The sequence below is a fragment of the Oncorhynchus gorbuscha genome, linkage group LG22 (assembly GCF_021184085.1).
Source record: "Oncorhynchus gorbuscha isolate QuinsamMale2020 ecotype Even-year linkage group LG22, OgorEven_v1.0, whole genome shotgun sequence".
Classification (NCBI taxonomy): Eukaryota; Metazoa; Chordata; class Actinopteri; order Salmoniformes; family Salmonidae; genus Oncorhynchus; species Oncorhynchus gorbuscha.
In genome coordinates, this window is record NC_060194.1 from 29295450 (window position 1) to 29312996 (window position 17547).

At 41.3% G+C, this 17547-nt stretch overlaps 1 protein-coding gene across 4 annotated transcripts in view; it reads left to right on the forward strand.

The window, feature by feature from the left end:
* Positions 1-17547, forward strand: part of LOC124010106 (acid-sensing ion channel 1C-like) — a 169298-nt gene that overhangs the window by 134793 nt on the left and 16958 nt on the right. For 3 of the 4 annotated variants that reach the window (XM_046322458.1, XM_046322457.1, XM_046322456.1), the window contains exons 1-3: positions 327-1296; positions 6610-6760; positions 7182-7309. In XM_046322458.1, coding sequence (XP_046178414.1) covers positions 562-1296; positions 6610-6760; positions 7182-7309 — 1014 coding nt within the window. In that variant the 5' untranslated portion in view covers positions 327-561. Of the gene's footprint in view, positions 1-326; positions 1297-6609; positions 6761-7181; positions 7310-17547 lie in introns of those variants that run through there. The other variant, XM_046322459.1, reaches the window with a different exon arrangement.

The window sequence follows — 17547 nt, forward strand, 5'->3', positions numbered from 1 at the left end:
CATCTGTGCCTATTCTATCACTGGATGAAAACAATTTCACTCAGTGGCTCCACCTCATTCCCATTCGACAGTAGAGAAAAGAGAGTGAGGGGGGAAAGTAGCTATATATTCCTGCTGCAAGTCCACAGACAAAAGCATATCTTCCAGCTGAGCAGAAGGGAGGAGTTAATAGCTTTCTAGGCAGCTTGCGCACAAAAGGCACAAACCACTGGAAACTGGGAGAACTATTGTCTCATTGTGGAGATGAAGAGGAAGGTGAAGAAGAAAAAGAGAGACAACATCTGAGCAACAGGGATACGTGTTTACAGATTTCCTAAGTGACCTGCAACATAGTATTATCACACCCATCTGTTGATGAGAGACTGCTGTTGGTTATCTTGTCTTTAAAAAATGTAATTCTGTTAGATTTTTTTTTATTAAATCGTGAAGTTATCAAACCTAATTACTGGACAGCTGAGTCTATCTGGAGCATCGAAAAGGATATTCTTTTTCACTTTTTCCTGGAATTGATGACACCAGTTCAACCAGAAAACCCATTATGATTTTCCAGGAAGCCACTGTATGCAAAATGAAAACCCTAAAGCTTGCCTAAGAAGACTGTATTTTGGCTTGAACCTTACAGGTTGCCTTTGGCCAGAGATCATGATGTTAACTGCCCCCACATCAGAATTAAACAGCCTGGGGTCTCTACCTAACGATGCCCAGGAAACCACTATCCAGAACAAAACAGGAAGGAGGAAGAAGAGCATGCTGAAACAGTCATGGATGGAGATCACCATAGCCTTCATGAGGAGGACCAAGGTCCACGGGCTGAAGTTTGTCTTCTCCCCAGACAAGACCTTACCCCAGCGGGTCCTCTGGCTCCTGGCCTTCTTTGTGTGCATGGGTCTCCTGTTCACCTGGTCCTGGAACCGCATCCTCTACCTGATGTCCTACCCGGCCGTCACCAAGATCAAGATGGTGTGGGCTCACAACATGTCCTTCCCGGCTGTGACCTTCTGCAACCACAACCTGTTCCGGGTGTCCAGTCTGACCAAGGCTGACCTATACCACAGCGGCTACTGGATGGACCTGATGCATCAGAACCACACGGTCATGGAGAGGAGCCTGGCTCTTCTGAGGGACAACCACAAGTACAGCCTCCTCAACCTGCTGGACTTCAATGGCTACACCCCGTCTCCACATTACCATGTCAACACAACTGAGATGATTGGCAGGCTGGGCCACCAACTGGAGGACATGTTGCTGGAATGCAGGTTCCGGGGGGGGAACTGCACCCATCAGAACTTCACCACTGTATGTAAAGTAACGTAGTCTAGAGATATAGAGACCAATGTTTGAGAGGTGTTGTTGATGGCATTTTGTGTACATGGTAATGATAATTAATGCAAGGGTGTGTGTGAATGATATTCCCTCTAGCAGGTAATCTCTAGGCAGGAGGATTGAAGGTAGCTGCTGGTATCAAGTCAGATGATTTGTCTGGTCCTTGGTAAACATGACATGTCTTTTTGGTAACACTTATTTGAAGGGTCTGTTATAAAACATTTATAAGGCATCTATAAAGTGTGTGTTCACTATTTATTAAGCATTAGTAAAGTATTTTTGCAGCCCCTAGTCTAAAGTGAGCGCTATTTATGCTTTATAAATACTTTATAAATGTTTGGAGTGTCCAGTGTCATTTCTCACAAGAAGATTGTCATGCCATTGGTAGACATTCTAGCAGTACCTCGTAAAAGAATAGGCACACAATAGAGGATATTTAAGGACATATATATATATATATACATTTGTGAATAATTAGCTTACTAATGTGGGAGTAATGATTAATAAATGGTGCGCAAACTGTTTGGAAATGTTTTAGAAATGCCTTATAAAACATTTATTATGGACCCTTCACATAAAGTATTGCAGTCTTTTCTTGAGCCTATTAAAGATAATAGTTGTTCAGTGAATTGTAAGATTCCAAATCATCCAAATACAGTTTAGAGAAGGTTATTGATCCATTTCTTTACATATTGTTAACACGCTTAGATGATTTTAGAGCCACAGTGGTACGGTATAACAACGTGAATCCTACCACATTCACATTGTCTCCATCTCCAAACATGATCCTTTTAGTAACTGCTATTCAAACCACAGTGGCAGCTTCAGGGATAACTAATGAAGGCATCAATAATTCAACCATTATAAATGTACAAAATTCAAGTTTCTGCATCTCATATTAAATATCTGGAAGTTTATTGACTGTGTGCATCCATTTCATGAGCTTATTCCTCGGAGAGGTGGATTGCTTTAGGCTTATCAGTGAAAATAAGCCCCTGAATGCACCAGTCTATAATTATAACAGTCAGCTACTCTTAATCATTTCACCTCAAAGCTATTAGCACTCTTCAAACAGATTGCTGCTAAGTTTGACATGAAAAGAAAATGGATGTCATTGTTAGTCACATTCAAGTGCTTAGTAGACATGACCAATTTATCAATAGCACAGGTTTAGAAAAAATATGAATAGACAATTTGGGATTTGCGTTTAAGTAGCTGACAGATCCAGAGATTTTTATCGTCTGTCATTTCAAGTTTTATCGGATTTAATGAGATTCCATCTAAAGGAGGACTTTTCTCTTTAGGTTCCGTCTTTTGACAGCTTTGACAAAGAGATTTTCCACAAAGATTTGGTACTTCATTGTGAGGCATTGTAAAGCTTCATCCTAGGGATTATTTTATATTAAACCAGCACATTTTCAAAGGTCAAACCAACAACAACAAAAAATTGAATTCCAGCTGCCATTTTGTGCAGGGGCCAGTTGCTCCGAGGGCCTCATTATGGACAGGAGGAGAGAGGAAACTGAAGCCTTGTCATGTCCGTCTGAGCCGATGTTGGTCTATCTAAGACGGAATATGGAAGCCTGACTGATAACTAGAGAGAGGCTTTGTTACGCTGTCACAATCATCTCTCTCTTCCCCATCATCACTCTCCCTAAAACATTCACCACAATGGATATTGAAAGGGAAATCTGTAGCCCATGGCTACCTGTAGCCCAGAGTACTGGGCTACCTGTTTCTCTTCTGATGTATATCTGTGGGACCAGAGTATTAAGCCAGGTGGTGATTAATTCAGCAACAGGGCTTGTCTTGACCATGCCAGTGTCTGTTAGTGGCTATTAAATACTGACATATTATGCCCCAGCTCAAATCAAATGGTAGTTGGCATTGTGAAAGGATTAAATAGTGGGGATTTATCCATCATAAGGCCTGATTCGTTTGATGAGACAAAATACTCCCAACAAACAGGTGTACCTTTTACATGGTAGTTGAGAGAGCAGGCAAAGGCAAGCGGGTCTCGTGCCATGATCTTGGATGTGTAATATACCCATGTGTATGAACACTGTCATGGATAATTGTGCCCATACAGTACCTTACTGATGTATCACCTGTCCTGTGGTTATGAATATACAGTGGGGCAAAAAAGTATTTAGTCAGCCACCAATTGTGCAAGTTCTCCCACTTAAAAAGATGAGAGAGGCCTGTAATTTTCATAATAGGTACACTTCAACTATGACAGACAAAATGAGAAAAATATTTTAAAGATTTTTAATGAATTTATTTGCAATTTATTTGAATTTATTTTTAAATAACTATTTGGTCACCTACAAACAAGCAAGATATCTGGCTCTCACAAACCTGTAACTTATTCTTTAAGAGGCTCCTCTGTCCTCCACTCGTTACCTGTATTAATGGCACCTGTTTGAAATTGTTATCAGTATAAAAGACACCTGTCCACAACCTCAAACAGTCACACTCCAAACTCCTCTATGGCCAAGACCAAAGAGCTGTCAAAGGAAACAAAATTGTAGACCTGCACCAGGCTGGGAAGACTGAACCTGCAATAGATAAGCAGCTTGGTTTGAAGAAATCAACTGTGGGAGCAATTATTAGGAAATGGAAGACATACAAGACCACTGATAATCTCCCTCGATCTGGGGTTCCACGCAAGATGATGATGATCAAAATGAGATCAAAATGATCACAAGAACGGTGAGCAAAAATCCCAGAACCACACGGGGGGACCTAGTGAATGACCTGCAGAGAGCTGGGACCAAAGTAACAAAGCCTACCATCAGTAACACACTACGCCACCAGGGACTCAAATCCTGCAGTGCCAGACGTGTCCCCCTGCTTAAGCCAGTACATGTCCAGGCCCATCTGAAGTTTGCTAGAGAGCATTTGGATGATCCAGAAGAAGATTGGGAGAATGTCATATGGTCAGATGAAACCAAAATAGAACTTTTTGGTAAAAACTCAACTCATCGTGTTTGGAGGACAAAGAATGCTGAGTTGCATCCAAACAACACCATACCTACTGTGAAGCATGGGGGTGGAAACATCATGCTTTGGGGCTGTTTTTCTGCAAAGGGACCAGGACGACTGATCCGTGTAAAGGAAAGAATGAATGGGGCCATGTATCATGAGAATTTGAGTGAAAACCTCCTTCCATCAGCAAGGGCATTGAAGATGAAACGTGGTTGGGTCTTTCAGCATGACAATGATCCCAAACACACCGCCCGGACAACGAAGGAGTGGCTTCGTAAGAAGCATTTCAAGGTCCTGGGTGGGCTAGCAAGTCTCCAGATCTCAACCCCATACAAAATATTTGGAGGGAGCTGAAAGTCTGTGTTGCCCAGCAACAGCCCCAAAACATCACTGCCCTAGAGGAGATCTGCATGGAGGAATGGGCCAAAATACCAGCAACAGTGTGTGAAAACCTTGTGAAGACTTACAGAAAACGTTTGACCTCTGTCATTGCCAACAAAGGGTATATAACAAAGTATTGAGATAAACTTTTGTTATTGACCAAATACTTATTCTCCAACATAATTTGCAAATAAATTCATTGAAAATCCTACAATGTGATTTTCTGGATTTGTTTCCCTCATTTTGTCTGTCATACTTGAAGTGTACCTATGATGAAAATTACAGGCCTCTCTCATCTTTTTAAGTGGGAGAACATGCACAATTGGTGGCTGACTAAATACTTTTTTTGCCCCACTGTACATGTCGGTGATAACTGTATGACAGTATAGATAAAACCCTTAGAGCACTGCATGACCAATCAATTCCACCTCGGTGAAATTAAATCACTTACACAGAAAAATGCATAGAGAATTTAAAGCCATTATCGCCTTTATCTATTTTAATTTTTGTTTTAAGTTATAGCTCACCAGCCATGTGTGTCAGTTATGCAAAATCAGATGCAGCATTCTAAGAGGCTCCTAATGATTATTTCTGCTCTGCTGGCACACATGAAAGCAAAGTCGCCCATCTGAGAGAATTTGTTTAAAAAAATATATATATATATATATAAAAAAATATAAAAAATGTGTGAGAGATGGTGCTAAAAGAACATGGTGGTGCTATACTGGAATATCAGCACTGTATATCTCTGAATTAGATAAACCAGCTGGCTATTTGCTGAAGGCAACATTTTGTCTGTTCCAATACTTAATAGTACAGATGTAGGATCTTAATTTGAGCCAGTTTGCTACAGCAATCTGAAGCAGTGGAATTTCTGCTGACTTCTGTGCTGCTCTTGGGGATCCAATTCTTAAAACACTTAAATCACGGCTGGTAATTCACAAAGCTTAATTATTTATTTTGTTCTCTCTTACTCAGAGTCTGCTACGATTGCCTTTCTGTTACACCACAAAATATTATTTTCACACTCAAAGGAAATTGATTTACTTTTATACAAAAGGAATTTGACAACAGCTTGCCATTGTTCTTTGTATTTTATGAAAAGCCAACCAGTCAATGTTATTTTTCTCTCTACATATTATTATGCATTACTGAATCCAATTTATGTCAGATGTAGAATCTTTATTTGAGCCAGTTTGTACAGCAGGAAAACAATCCTGCAGCAACAGGAAATGTGAATTATTATGTGGATTATAATTAATAAACATTTTTGTAGGGGTTGATACATTTTCTTAAGGGAAAGTCAAGTCTGAAATTTCAAAGTGACAATGACATGCTTCAGAAGTCTTTTAAAACATTAACTCTACTGCAAGTTGTACATTTCCTGGAAATGTTATCCTGAAAAAGGGTGATCCAATTAAGATTCTACATCTATAGATTACCATTGAGCTGCATTGGTACAAGTTAATGCTTTTGAAGGGGTCTATAAGACACTTCCTAATATAAATTGTATTTGAACAATCTAATTTAGTGTTTTGTGGGATGGAAGAGGTTGGGTTTTGGCTATAATGCTTTGGATTAACCTCAACTTTCAGTTTTAATGGAAAATACATCATAAAGAAGTATCTAAAAAAAATGGGTCTAGGTAAAGATTGCCAGTTGCCACAGTAGAGGTGTTAATTTATTTATTCATTCATCATTCTAGTATCTTGTTTGGTTCAGTGTTTTCTCAGATAATTACCTGCAAAGCATTCCTGCCCAGCAACCCTATCCCCAACCGCAGTTTAAATTGGTCTACACAGAGAGCAACCATTGCTCAAAGTGACTGTGCTGTTTACGGTCTATATTGTCGCTATGTCAAAACAATGTTGTTGCATTGAGTTAATGTCATGTACCTTCTTCTTCTTCTTCTTGCAGATTTACACGCGGTACGGAAAATGCTACACGTTCAACTCTGGTTTGGATGGCAACCCGATGTTGACAACGTTGAAAGGCGGGACAGGAAATGGGCTGGAGATCATGTTAGATATCCAACAAGATGAATACTTACCTGTTTGGGGAGAGACAGGTGAGTACCCAGTGGTATGACACCACTTAATTAGTACCACAATAACTGATCTGTCCATAAATACAATAATGACTTTGGATTTTGGGACATTGGTAGAATGAACTTTACACATCAACCAGCCGACTGACATGCATTCATTCAAGGTTCCTTCCTAGTGCTGAATTTGACCTGTACACTATTACAACAACATATAGTTTAACAACTTATCCAACACAACATTTATTGTCTCCGTCCTGGGAAAAATAGTTCATTCTTAGCACTGCATTTTCAACATGTGGCTTTATCACAACAGATGTCCAATATCCAGTAAAAACACATATCTCATTCCCAACACAACAAGCAATGTCTCTGACCAGGGAACACCAATCAGCAGAGGTTTCTGTTGTTACATTCTCTAGCCTGCTGTTGTATGTATCCACAGATGAGACCTCGTACGAAGCAGGCATCAAGGTTCAGATTCACAGCCAGGATGAACCTCCCTTCATTGACCAGCTGGGATTTGGTGTGGCCCCTGGTTTTCAAACTTTTGTGTCATGTCAGCAGCAACTGGTACATACTGCTTAGCCTTTTGCACAAACACCTATCCCTTCCTTCCTTCCTTTTTTTCTACTTCAATCCTCCTCTCGCTCTGCTTTTGTCTGTGTTTTTATCCAAAGCCCCAACCCTTCTTCCTTCTCCTGTCATTGGCTATACATCTGTGTCTCAGAGCCTGGAGAAAAATATATTCTGTTTATCTTATTGTATAATGCACGTAATAACATGCGACCAGTACAATCGCTAAATCTGAACAGAAACCGTCTAATGATTCTGAACTGAAGTAGTAACAATATAATATTTGCTACCTAGTATGTATCCAACAAGGAATACAGAAGGAGAGACAGATTGGATGTACAAAGCAGACATTGCCTGTAAATGTATTTACACTGTTATTGGTGGCCAGAGCTACAGTACCCCAGGCAGTTCACACGCAATCTCTGACAGCTCAAAGGTTTATTTTCCATATAATCTTGCTGTCGCTGATACCAGTTGGATAGAGAACAATAGCATAATATATGCTACAGATGTAAGATCTTAATTTGATCACCCTGTTGCATGAAGACGTTCCTGCAATGCAGGCTTCTGAGGTTTGTCATTTTTTATTTTCCCTTATGAAAAACGTATAAATTAATTATAATCCACATAATAATTCACATTTCCTGTTGATGCAGAATTATTTTCCTGCTGTAGCGAACTGGATCAAATTAAGATCCTACATGTGTACATAAATTGGATTTAGTCATGCGTAATAACACTATGTAGAGAGAACGATAACATTCGGGAGACTTTGGTTTGCTTTTCATAAAATACAAAGAACGATAGAGTTACATTTTGTGGTGTAACGAAAAGGCAATGGTACCACAATTATCATGGCTTTGAGTAAGAGAGGACCAACAAAATCATTAAGTTTTGTGAATTACCGGCTGTGACTGAAGTGTAGTCAGAAATGCCTCCCAAGATTAGCACAGAATTCAGCAGAAATGTCATTGCTTCAGATGCTCTCTCTCTCGTTCAAATCAATTCCACATGCTAAATAAATACAAATCATGAATGATGGAGCATCTGGTACATTGAATCAAAAATATTTCCAGAGGATTTAATTTACATTGTATGGATATATTTCAGATGGAAAAAAAGACCTAGCTATAGGCTACAGACAGTGCCTGCAACCACAGTCCTATACAGTAGCCTATATGTATTGGGCACTGTGAACAGTCGTAACGGAGCAGCAACATCTACACTGAACAAAAATATAAACGCCACAAGTATTGTGTTGGTGTTGGTACAATGTTTCATGAGCTGAAATAAAAGATCCTACAAATTTTCCATGAGCGCAAAGAGCTTATTTCTCTCAAATTTCTAGCACAAATTTGTTTACATCCCTGATAGTGAGCATTTTTCCTTTGCAAAGATAGTACATCTCCCTGACAGGTGTGGCATATCAAGCAGCTAATTAAACAGCATGATCATTACACATGTGCACCTTCTGCTGGGAAAAATAATAGGCCACTCTAAAATGTGCAATTTTGTCACACAACTCAATGCCACAGATTTCAAAAGTTTTGAGGGAGCGTGCAATTGGCACGTTTTAATTTTAAAAATATATATAACTAGGCAAGTCAGTTAAGAACAAATTCTTATTTACAAAAACGGCCTACCCCGGCGACACTGGGCAAATTGTGTGCCACCCTCTATGGGACTCCCAATCACTCCCAAGCCTCTTGCACTGAGATGCAGTGCCTTAGACCACTGTGCCACTTGGGAGCACTGCAGGAATGTTAACTGCAGGAATGTCCTCCAGTGCAGTTTCCAGAGATATTCATGGTAATTTCTCTACAATAAGACGCCTCCGTTGTTTTGGAGAATTTGGCAGTATGTACAACCGGTCTCACAACCGTAGACCACGTGTATAGTGTTGTGTGGGCAAGCAGTTTGCTGATGTCAACATTGTGAAAGAAGTGCCCCAAGGTGGCAGTGAGGTTATGGTATAGGCAGGAATAAGCTAAGGACAATGAACAAAATTACATTTTATCAATGGCAATTTGAATGCACAGAGACACTGTGACGAGATCCTGAGGCCCATTATCTTGCCATTCATCCGCCACCATCACCTCATGGCCTTATGTAGCAAGGATCTGTACACAATTCCTGGAAACTGAAAATGCCTGCATACTCACCAGACATGTCACTCATTGAGCCTGTTGGGATGCTCTGGACCGACATGTATGACAGTGTGTTCCAGTTCCAGCCAATGTCCAACAACTTCGCACAGCCATTGAAAAGGAGTGGGGCAGCATTCCACAGGCCACAATCGACAGAATGATCAACTCTATCTGAAGGAGATGTGTCGCGCTGCATAAGGCAAATGGTGGTCACACCAGATACTTCCTAGTTTTCTGATCCACGCCCCTACCTTTTTTTAAAGGGATCTGTGACTAACAGATATGTATCTGTATTCCCATTCATGTGAAATCCATAGATTAGGGCCTAATTAATATATTTAAATTGACTGATTTCCTTATATGAACTGTAACTCTTATTGTTATGCAGGTGAGTGAGGACCCAAAAGCGACTTAACAGAAACTGAGTTTATTAAAGTCCAAACAGAAAATAACATAATCCAGAATCCTTAACAGGAAATGTCCAAACGGGGATAACAGAAATCCTCTAGTTGTAGAGGGGAATAGCAGGATAAGCGGCCACAGACTGCAGGTCCCTTCGGGTAGGCGCGGGCCGTAGCTGACAGAGACACCTGCTCACACGCAGCATCTGAAGATAAGGCAAAACACGACAGGACGGAACAAGTACACAGCGAACAGCAAACAAGAATCCGACAAGGACAGAAGCAGAAACAGAGAGAGAAATAGAGACTTAATCAGAGGGCAAAATAGGGGACAGGTGTGAAAGAGTAAACAAGGTCGTTAGGAGAATGAGGAACAGCTGGGAGCAGGAACAGAACGATAGAGAGAGAGAGGGATAGAGAGAGGGAAAGAAACCTAATAAGACCAGCAGGGGGAAATGAATAGAAGAGAAAGCACAGGGACAAGACATGACAATATATGACAATACATGACACTTATATGAACTGTAAAATCTTTGAAGTTGTTGCATGTTGCGTTTATATTTCTGTTCAGTATAGTATCCATTATCCTGTTGTCAGACACGAATATTAAAATCAATGTAGTCTTCCATTAGGGCAGATTTCAGGACCACGGGAGTCATTTTAATATGTCTCTAATAAGTCTGTATTCCGTGTATTCCATGTGGTCACAATGGTCTGTTTGCCAGATCCATAGGTCACGTGAATAGACTCTCTTCGCAGTGTTCTTTCGAGTTTAGCACCCAACACTTCCTTCAATAATAGAACAGGTGCATGTCCATAATACCCACATTGTTTTTCACATCAAAACCCAGACAAATCAAAATGTGTCGAAGGAATGTTTTCTACTACGGCATAATCATTTAAAGAGGATAGAAAATAGTATTACAAACAGTGCACCAGCGCCGGTTCCACACATAAGTGACATAGACGGTCTCAATGGACTCTATTGAGAGTAAGAATAGTAGAATACACCAGGTGTAACTTCAGAATTTGTTGGTGCATCAGCAGTTTTTCTCTTGTTATGTCTGTCACTGACAGTCACTCAATTAGCCATGTTTGCGAACAACTTTTAGATTGGTAGTTAGTCTAGCCAGCTATCTAAACATGCAGTAATCATGGCAAAATACTGACCAGGCACCCAGGGCACGTGCCTAGGGGCCCTGACCTCCAGGGGCCCCCATAGATTTTTTGGGTCATTCTCACTCAGATATCATATTAACATGGCATAAGAAATGACAAAATGTGTTGTATTGCAGGAAATGTGCTTTAAAACGTCAAATATTCCGCTCAAGCCCATGTCAAAATTGGTATAATTGCAGGAAATTTGCTCTAAAACTGCAAAAATGTCTTTCAAACCCATGTCAAAATCGGTAGAAATTTAGGAAATTTGCTCTAAAACTGCAAAATAATTTTCTCTGCCCCACGGCATAATGAGTAGAATTGAATGAAATGTTATAATATTGCAGTTTTCTCTCCCCATTGCAAAATGTAGAGAATAGCAGAACACTTGCTTCAAAACTACAACATTTTCTCTATGGCCCATGGCAAAATGTGGAGAATTGACATTTTCTCAAGAGGGGGCCACTAAAATGTTTTTCCGCAAGGTGGGGGCCCCCCAACAAAACCTGCTTAGGGCCCCCAAAAGGCTAGAGCCAGCCCTGCATTGCACATTGTTTTTTTGTCCATAAAATAAAATCTAATAAAATCTATTGCAATAACATGCCACTCAGGCTGCAGCTCGTGAAATCCTGTGGTTTGAAAACAGTGACAGGACAGTGAAATACAGCTGTGATCTTTTGATAGATATTTTCTTTGGCAACCACTTTATTGTAAAGGACCTCAGCAAAGTGTCACTGATGTCACAATGTCACATTTTATACACCCATTGAAGATACAAATCTCATTAGGTGTTAGAACTCTTGAGTAGGGGTTTGTGGCACTTTTCCTACTGAATGAGTTACAAACTCATCAGAAATTAATTATAATACCTAGAATTACATCTTGAACCACAAGTTATTCAAAAAAGCCTTTTGATCCCAGAGAAGATATTATTTGGTACAAGTTACAAGTCTCTTCAAAATCCCTCACGCCATATTCAGCAGAACAACATAGGGTTATCGGTGCAGTGCATCTCTAAAACAGACAATTGGACACAACAATCCAAACATCTGGCAACATGACTGAATACAAACAGTGCAGCTATTCCCTCCGTAAGGCTATTAAACAAGCTAAGCGTCAGTACAGAGACAAAGTGGAATCTCAATTCAATGGCTCAGACACAAGAGGCATGTGGCAGGGTCTACAGTCAATCACGGACTACAAGATGAAATCCAGCCCAGTCACGGACCAGGATGTCTTGCTCCCAGGCAGACTAAATAACTTTTTTGCCCGCTTTGAGGACAATACAGTGCCACTGACACGGCCTGCAACGGAAACATGCGGTCTCTCCTTCACTGCAGCCGAGGTGAGTAAGACATTTAAACGTGTTAACCCTCGCAAGGCTGCAGGCCCAGACGGCATCCCCAGCCGCGCCCTCAGAGCATGCGCAGACCAGCTGGCCGGTGTGTTTACGGACATATTCAATCAATCCCTATACCAGTCTGCTGTTCCCACATGCTTCAAGAGGGCCACCATTGTTCCTGTTCCCAAGAAAGCTAAGGTAACTGAGCTAAACGACTACCGCCCGTAGCACTCACTTCCGTCATCATGAAGTGCTTTGAGAGACTAGTCAAGGACCATATCACCTCCACCCTACCTGACACCCTAGACCCACTCCAATTTGCTTACCGCCCAAATAGGTCCACAGACGATGCAATCTCAACCACACTGCACACTGCCCTAACCCACCTGGACAAGAGAAATACCTATGTGAGAATGCTGTTCATCGACTACAGCTCGGCATTCAACACCATAGTACCCTCCAAGCTCGTCATCAAGCTCGAGACCCTGGGTCTCGACCCCGCCCTGTGCAACTGGGTACTGGACTTCCTGACGGGCCGCCCCCAGGTGGTGAGGGTAGGCAACAACATCTCCTCCCCGCTGATCCTCAACACGGGGGCCCCACAAGGGTGCGTTCTGAGCCCTCTCCTGTACTCCCTGTTCACCCACGACTGCGTGGCCACGCACGCCTCCAACTCAATCATCAAGTTTGCGGACGACACAACAGTGGTAGGCTTGATTACCAACAACGACGAGACGGCCTACAGGGAGGAGGTGAGGGCCCTCGGAGTGTGGTGTCAGGAAAATGACCTCACACTCAACGTCAACAAAACTAAGGAGATGATTGTGGACTTCAGGAAACAGCAGAGGGAACACCCCCTATCCACATCGATGGAACAGTAGTGGAGAGGGTAGCTAGTTTTAAGTTCCTCGGCATACACATCACAGACAAACTGAATTGGTCCACTCACACTGACAGCGTCGTGAAGAAGGCGCAGCAGCGCCTATTCAACCTCAGGAGGCTGAAGAAATTTGGCTTGTCACCAAAAGCACTCACAAACTTCTACAGATGCACAATCGAGAGCATCCTGGCGGGCTGTATCACCGCCTGGTACGGCAACTGCTCCGCCCTCAACCGTAAGGCTCTCCAGAGGGTAGTGAGGACTGCACAACGCATCACCGGGGGCAAACTACCTGCCCTCCAGGACACCTACACCACCCGTTGTTACAGGAAGGCCATAAAGATCATCAAGGACATCAACCACCCGAACCACTGCCTGTTCACCCCGCTATCATCCAGAAGGCGAGGTCAGTACAGGTGCATCAAAGCTGGGACCGAGAGACTGAAAAACAGCTTCTATCTCAAGGCCATCAGACTGTTAAACAGCCACCACTAACACTGAGTGGCTGCTGCCAACACACTGTCATTGACACTGACCCAACTCCAGCCATTTTAATAATGGGAATTGATGGGAAATGATGTAAATATATCACTAGCCATTTTAAACAATGCTACCTTATATAATGTTACTTACCCTACATTATTCATCTCATATGCATATGTATATACTGTACTCTACATCATCGACTGCATCCTTATGTAACACATGTATCACTAGCCACTTTAACTATGCCACTTTGTTTACTTTGTCTACACACTCATCTCATATGTATATACTGTACTTGATACCATCTACTGTATGCTGCTCTGTACCATCACTCATTCATATATCCTTATGTACATGTTCCTTATCCCCTTACACTGTGTATAAGACAGTAGATTTGGAATTGTTAGTTAGATTACTTGTTGGTTATCACTGCATTGTCGGAACTAGAAGCACAAGCATTTCGCTACACTCGCATTAACATCTGCTAACCATGTGTATGTGACAAATAAAATTTGATTTGATTTGAAACAACACTGAATTCTGAATTCAATCGACTTCCCTTGTAAAGTAGCTGTGAGTAGATATATAAGGTGATATGTAAATTCATCTGCTCTTATGACTAGAGCAATTCATTTCTACTAATTGTACTGAGCTCATTAGTGTGCCATTTAAATCTGATAGGAATCATCTGTCATAGGCTCTTGAGTGGCGCAGCGGTCTAAGGCACTGCATCTCAGTGCTATGGTTCAATCCCTGGTTCAATCTCGGGCTGTATCACAACCGGCCATGATCAAGAGACCTATAGGGCGGCGCACAATTGACCCAGCCTTGTCCGGATTAGGGCAGGGTTTGGCCAGGGTAGGCCGTCATTGTAAATAAGATTTTTTACGTAACTGACTTGCCTAGTTAAATAAAGATTCAAAAAAATATTATAATAATCATACTAGTAACACCATCTCAAATGAATCCAAATTGATTGCTAAAAATGTTTAACCCCATATCCTTTTGATTATTTCATGCTTTTCAAACCCTTTTCGGAGGGATTGATCAATATATCAATATATGCTTATACTTCCATTCACCAGAACCACTCAAATCTGCCTCACTTCAACCACATGATACAAACAGGTCTCCCAATGTCAGTGGAAGAAATGTCTGAACTAAATAAAGGACAACTTCATTCTGCAGCAAGCAAATACAGTATAATAACTTGGGGTGGAAATTTGGAACACTATTTTTACCAGCAATCGAGCTTCAAGTCGCCGAGAACAATTATTGAGAGATGGCTGAATGACAAGAAATTTATGTTTCTGAACCAGTTTTGGGTTTGTGTCCTCAGACATGGGCTCAGCTGTTTTGGGGCTCAGTAAGGTGAAGGTTGACTGGCTGGTTGCTTACTGTATATCTGAGAGCCAAACAAAGGGTTTTGACAGATGTTATCCGTTGCATCATTGTTGCTGCTCTCTGTTGTTGGTGACGTGTTCACTGGTCCCTCCCCTAAATGAGAAGTCCTATGAGGCCTGAGTAAAGGTTCAGATTCACTAGTCAGAGCCTCCTCTCCCACACTAGATGGGTTTTGGGGTGGAAGCCCTCGGCCAACTGTAACCCCAGGCTTCCAAACGTTAGTTTCCTCCCAAGTGCAGCGGGTGGTATACCATAGCATACCGTAGTGTACCATAGCATTCCGTAGTGTACTGTAGCTTAACGTAGCGTACTGTAGCATACCATATGTACAGTAGCGTACATAGCAAACCTCCCAATCTCATTACCGATCAAGTCTTCATGATGGAATGGACCAATCACCACCTCCCTCCATGTGGCTGTAGTGACCTCATTTCAACGACTGTCACTTCCTGGTTCATCTCTGTCTTATGTCTCTTCATAACTACCATCACTATAGAATATCAGCACATAATGTTATCCTTTCCAGCTAACACATTAAACACTCATTATCCAGTCTTTGTCTTCATAAAAGCTGTTGTGTATATGGTGCAACCAATATTATTGTGCAGTTATGTTGTTTTTGGGCTTTGCATTTGAATGTTGTATATTGCTGGGATAGTCTACATCTGGCTAATGCCTTCTGTTAGCCAATCGTTGTGTTTAATTTGGTTCTATTACCCTCCCAGAGTAAAGTCCTAAGAGACATTAACCAGATTCAGAGGATCCCAGGTGTATGCAACATTCAAATGCAAAGCACAAAAACAACAAAACAAATAAACATACTGTAACTGCAAAATAATATTAGTTATTAGTTAATATTAGTTATATTATAATATGGTTGCACCATATTCAACAGCTTGTATGAAGACAAAGACTGGATAATGAGTGTTTAATGTTTAATGTCTAGAGGGCCTGTTATTTTCTCTGGGTTTTTATTTCCTACATGGATAATGTTTATGAGAGGCTGTAGCCTGGCAATCAAGTTCCATAAAGAATGAATCAAGTATTCCATTTCAAGTCATTTCATGACTTACTGGCACTCTGTATCTGTCACACTCAGTCTTCCAATGCATGCAGACGCAAGAGACGGTCAAGGGTAGATTTTGGGAAAATTATTGAGAAGTTCGGAAAATCTCTAAGCCACACCAAGGTATTTTTCAGTTATCTGTTATGTCCAATGGGCTATGTGCTTCTCTGAATGTTGGTACATACACAAATACAGTTGAAGTGGGAAGTTTACATACACCTTAGCCAAATACATTTAAACTCAGTTTTTCACAATTTAATCCTAGTAGAATTCCCTGTCTTAGGCCAGTTAGGATCACCACTTTATTGTGAAATGTCAGAATAATAGTAGAGAGAATGATTTATTTCAGCTTTTATTTCTTTCATCACATTCCCAGTGGATCAGAAGTTTACATACACTCAATTAGTATCGGGTAGCATTGCCTTCAAATTGTTTAACTTGGGTCAAACGTTTCGTGTAGCCTTCCACAAGCTTCCCACAATAAGTTGAGTGAATTTTGGCCCATTCCTCCTGACAGAGCTCAGAGTCAGGTTTGACACGCTTTTTCAGTTTTGCCCACAAATGTTCTATTTGATTGAAGTCAGGGCTTTGTGATAGCCATTCCAATACCCTGACTTTGTTGTCCTTAAGCCATTTGCCACAACTTTGGAAGTAAGCTTGGGGTCATTGTCCATTTGGAAGATCCATTTGCGACCAAGCTTTAACTTCCTGACTGATGTCTTGAGATGTTGCTTCAATATATCCACATCATTGTCCTTCCTCGTGATGCCATCTATTTTGTGACGTGAACCAGTCCCTCCTGCAACAAAGCACCCCCACAGCATGATGCTGAAAAACCCTGTGCTTCACGGTTGAGATGGTGTTCTTTAGCTTGCAAAGCATCCCCCTTTAACCTCCAAACATAAAGATGATTGTTATGGCCAAACAGTTCTATTTTTGTTTCATCAGACCACAGGACATTTCTCCAAAAAAGTACGATCTTTGTCTCCAACTGTTAACCATGAGATTCTCATCACAAAATTGTCTAAGTTCAACTTTTCCCCTGATGCCTTGAGATGGATGAAATCATACCTTGAAGGCAGAACTCAGTGTGTCAGAGTGAGCAATGAGCTGTCGCCCACTCGTAGCTATGATGTGGGCGTGCCCCAAGGGTCAATACTGGGGCCCCTCCTGTTCAGCCTGTACATTAATGATCTGCCTTCTGTCTGTACTGGGTCTGAAGTTCAAATGTATGCAGATGATACAGTGATATATGTGCATGCAAAGAGCAAACAACAAGCTGCACAAGAACTCACTACTGTAATGGTCCAGGTTACAAAGTGGCTCAGTGACTCGTGTTTGCATCTCAATG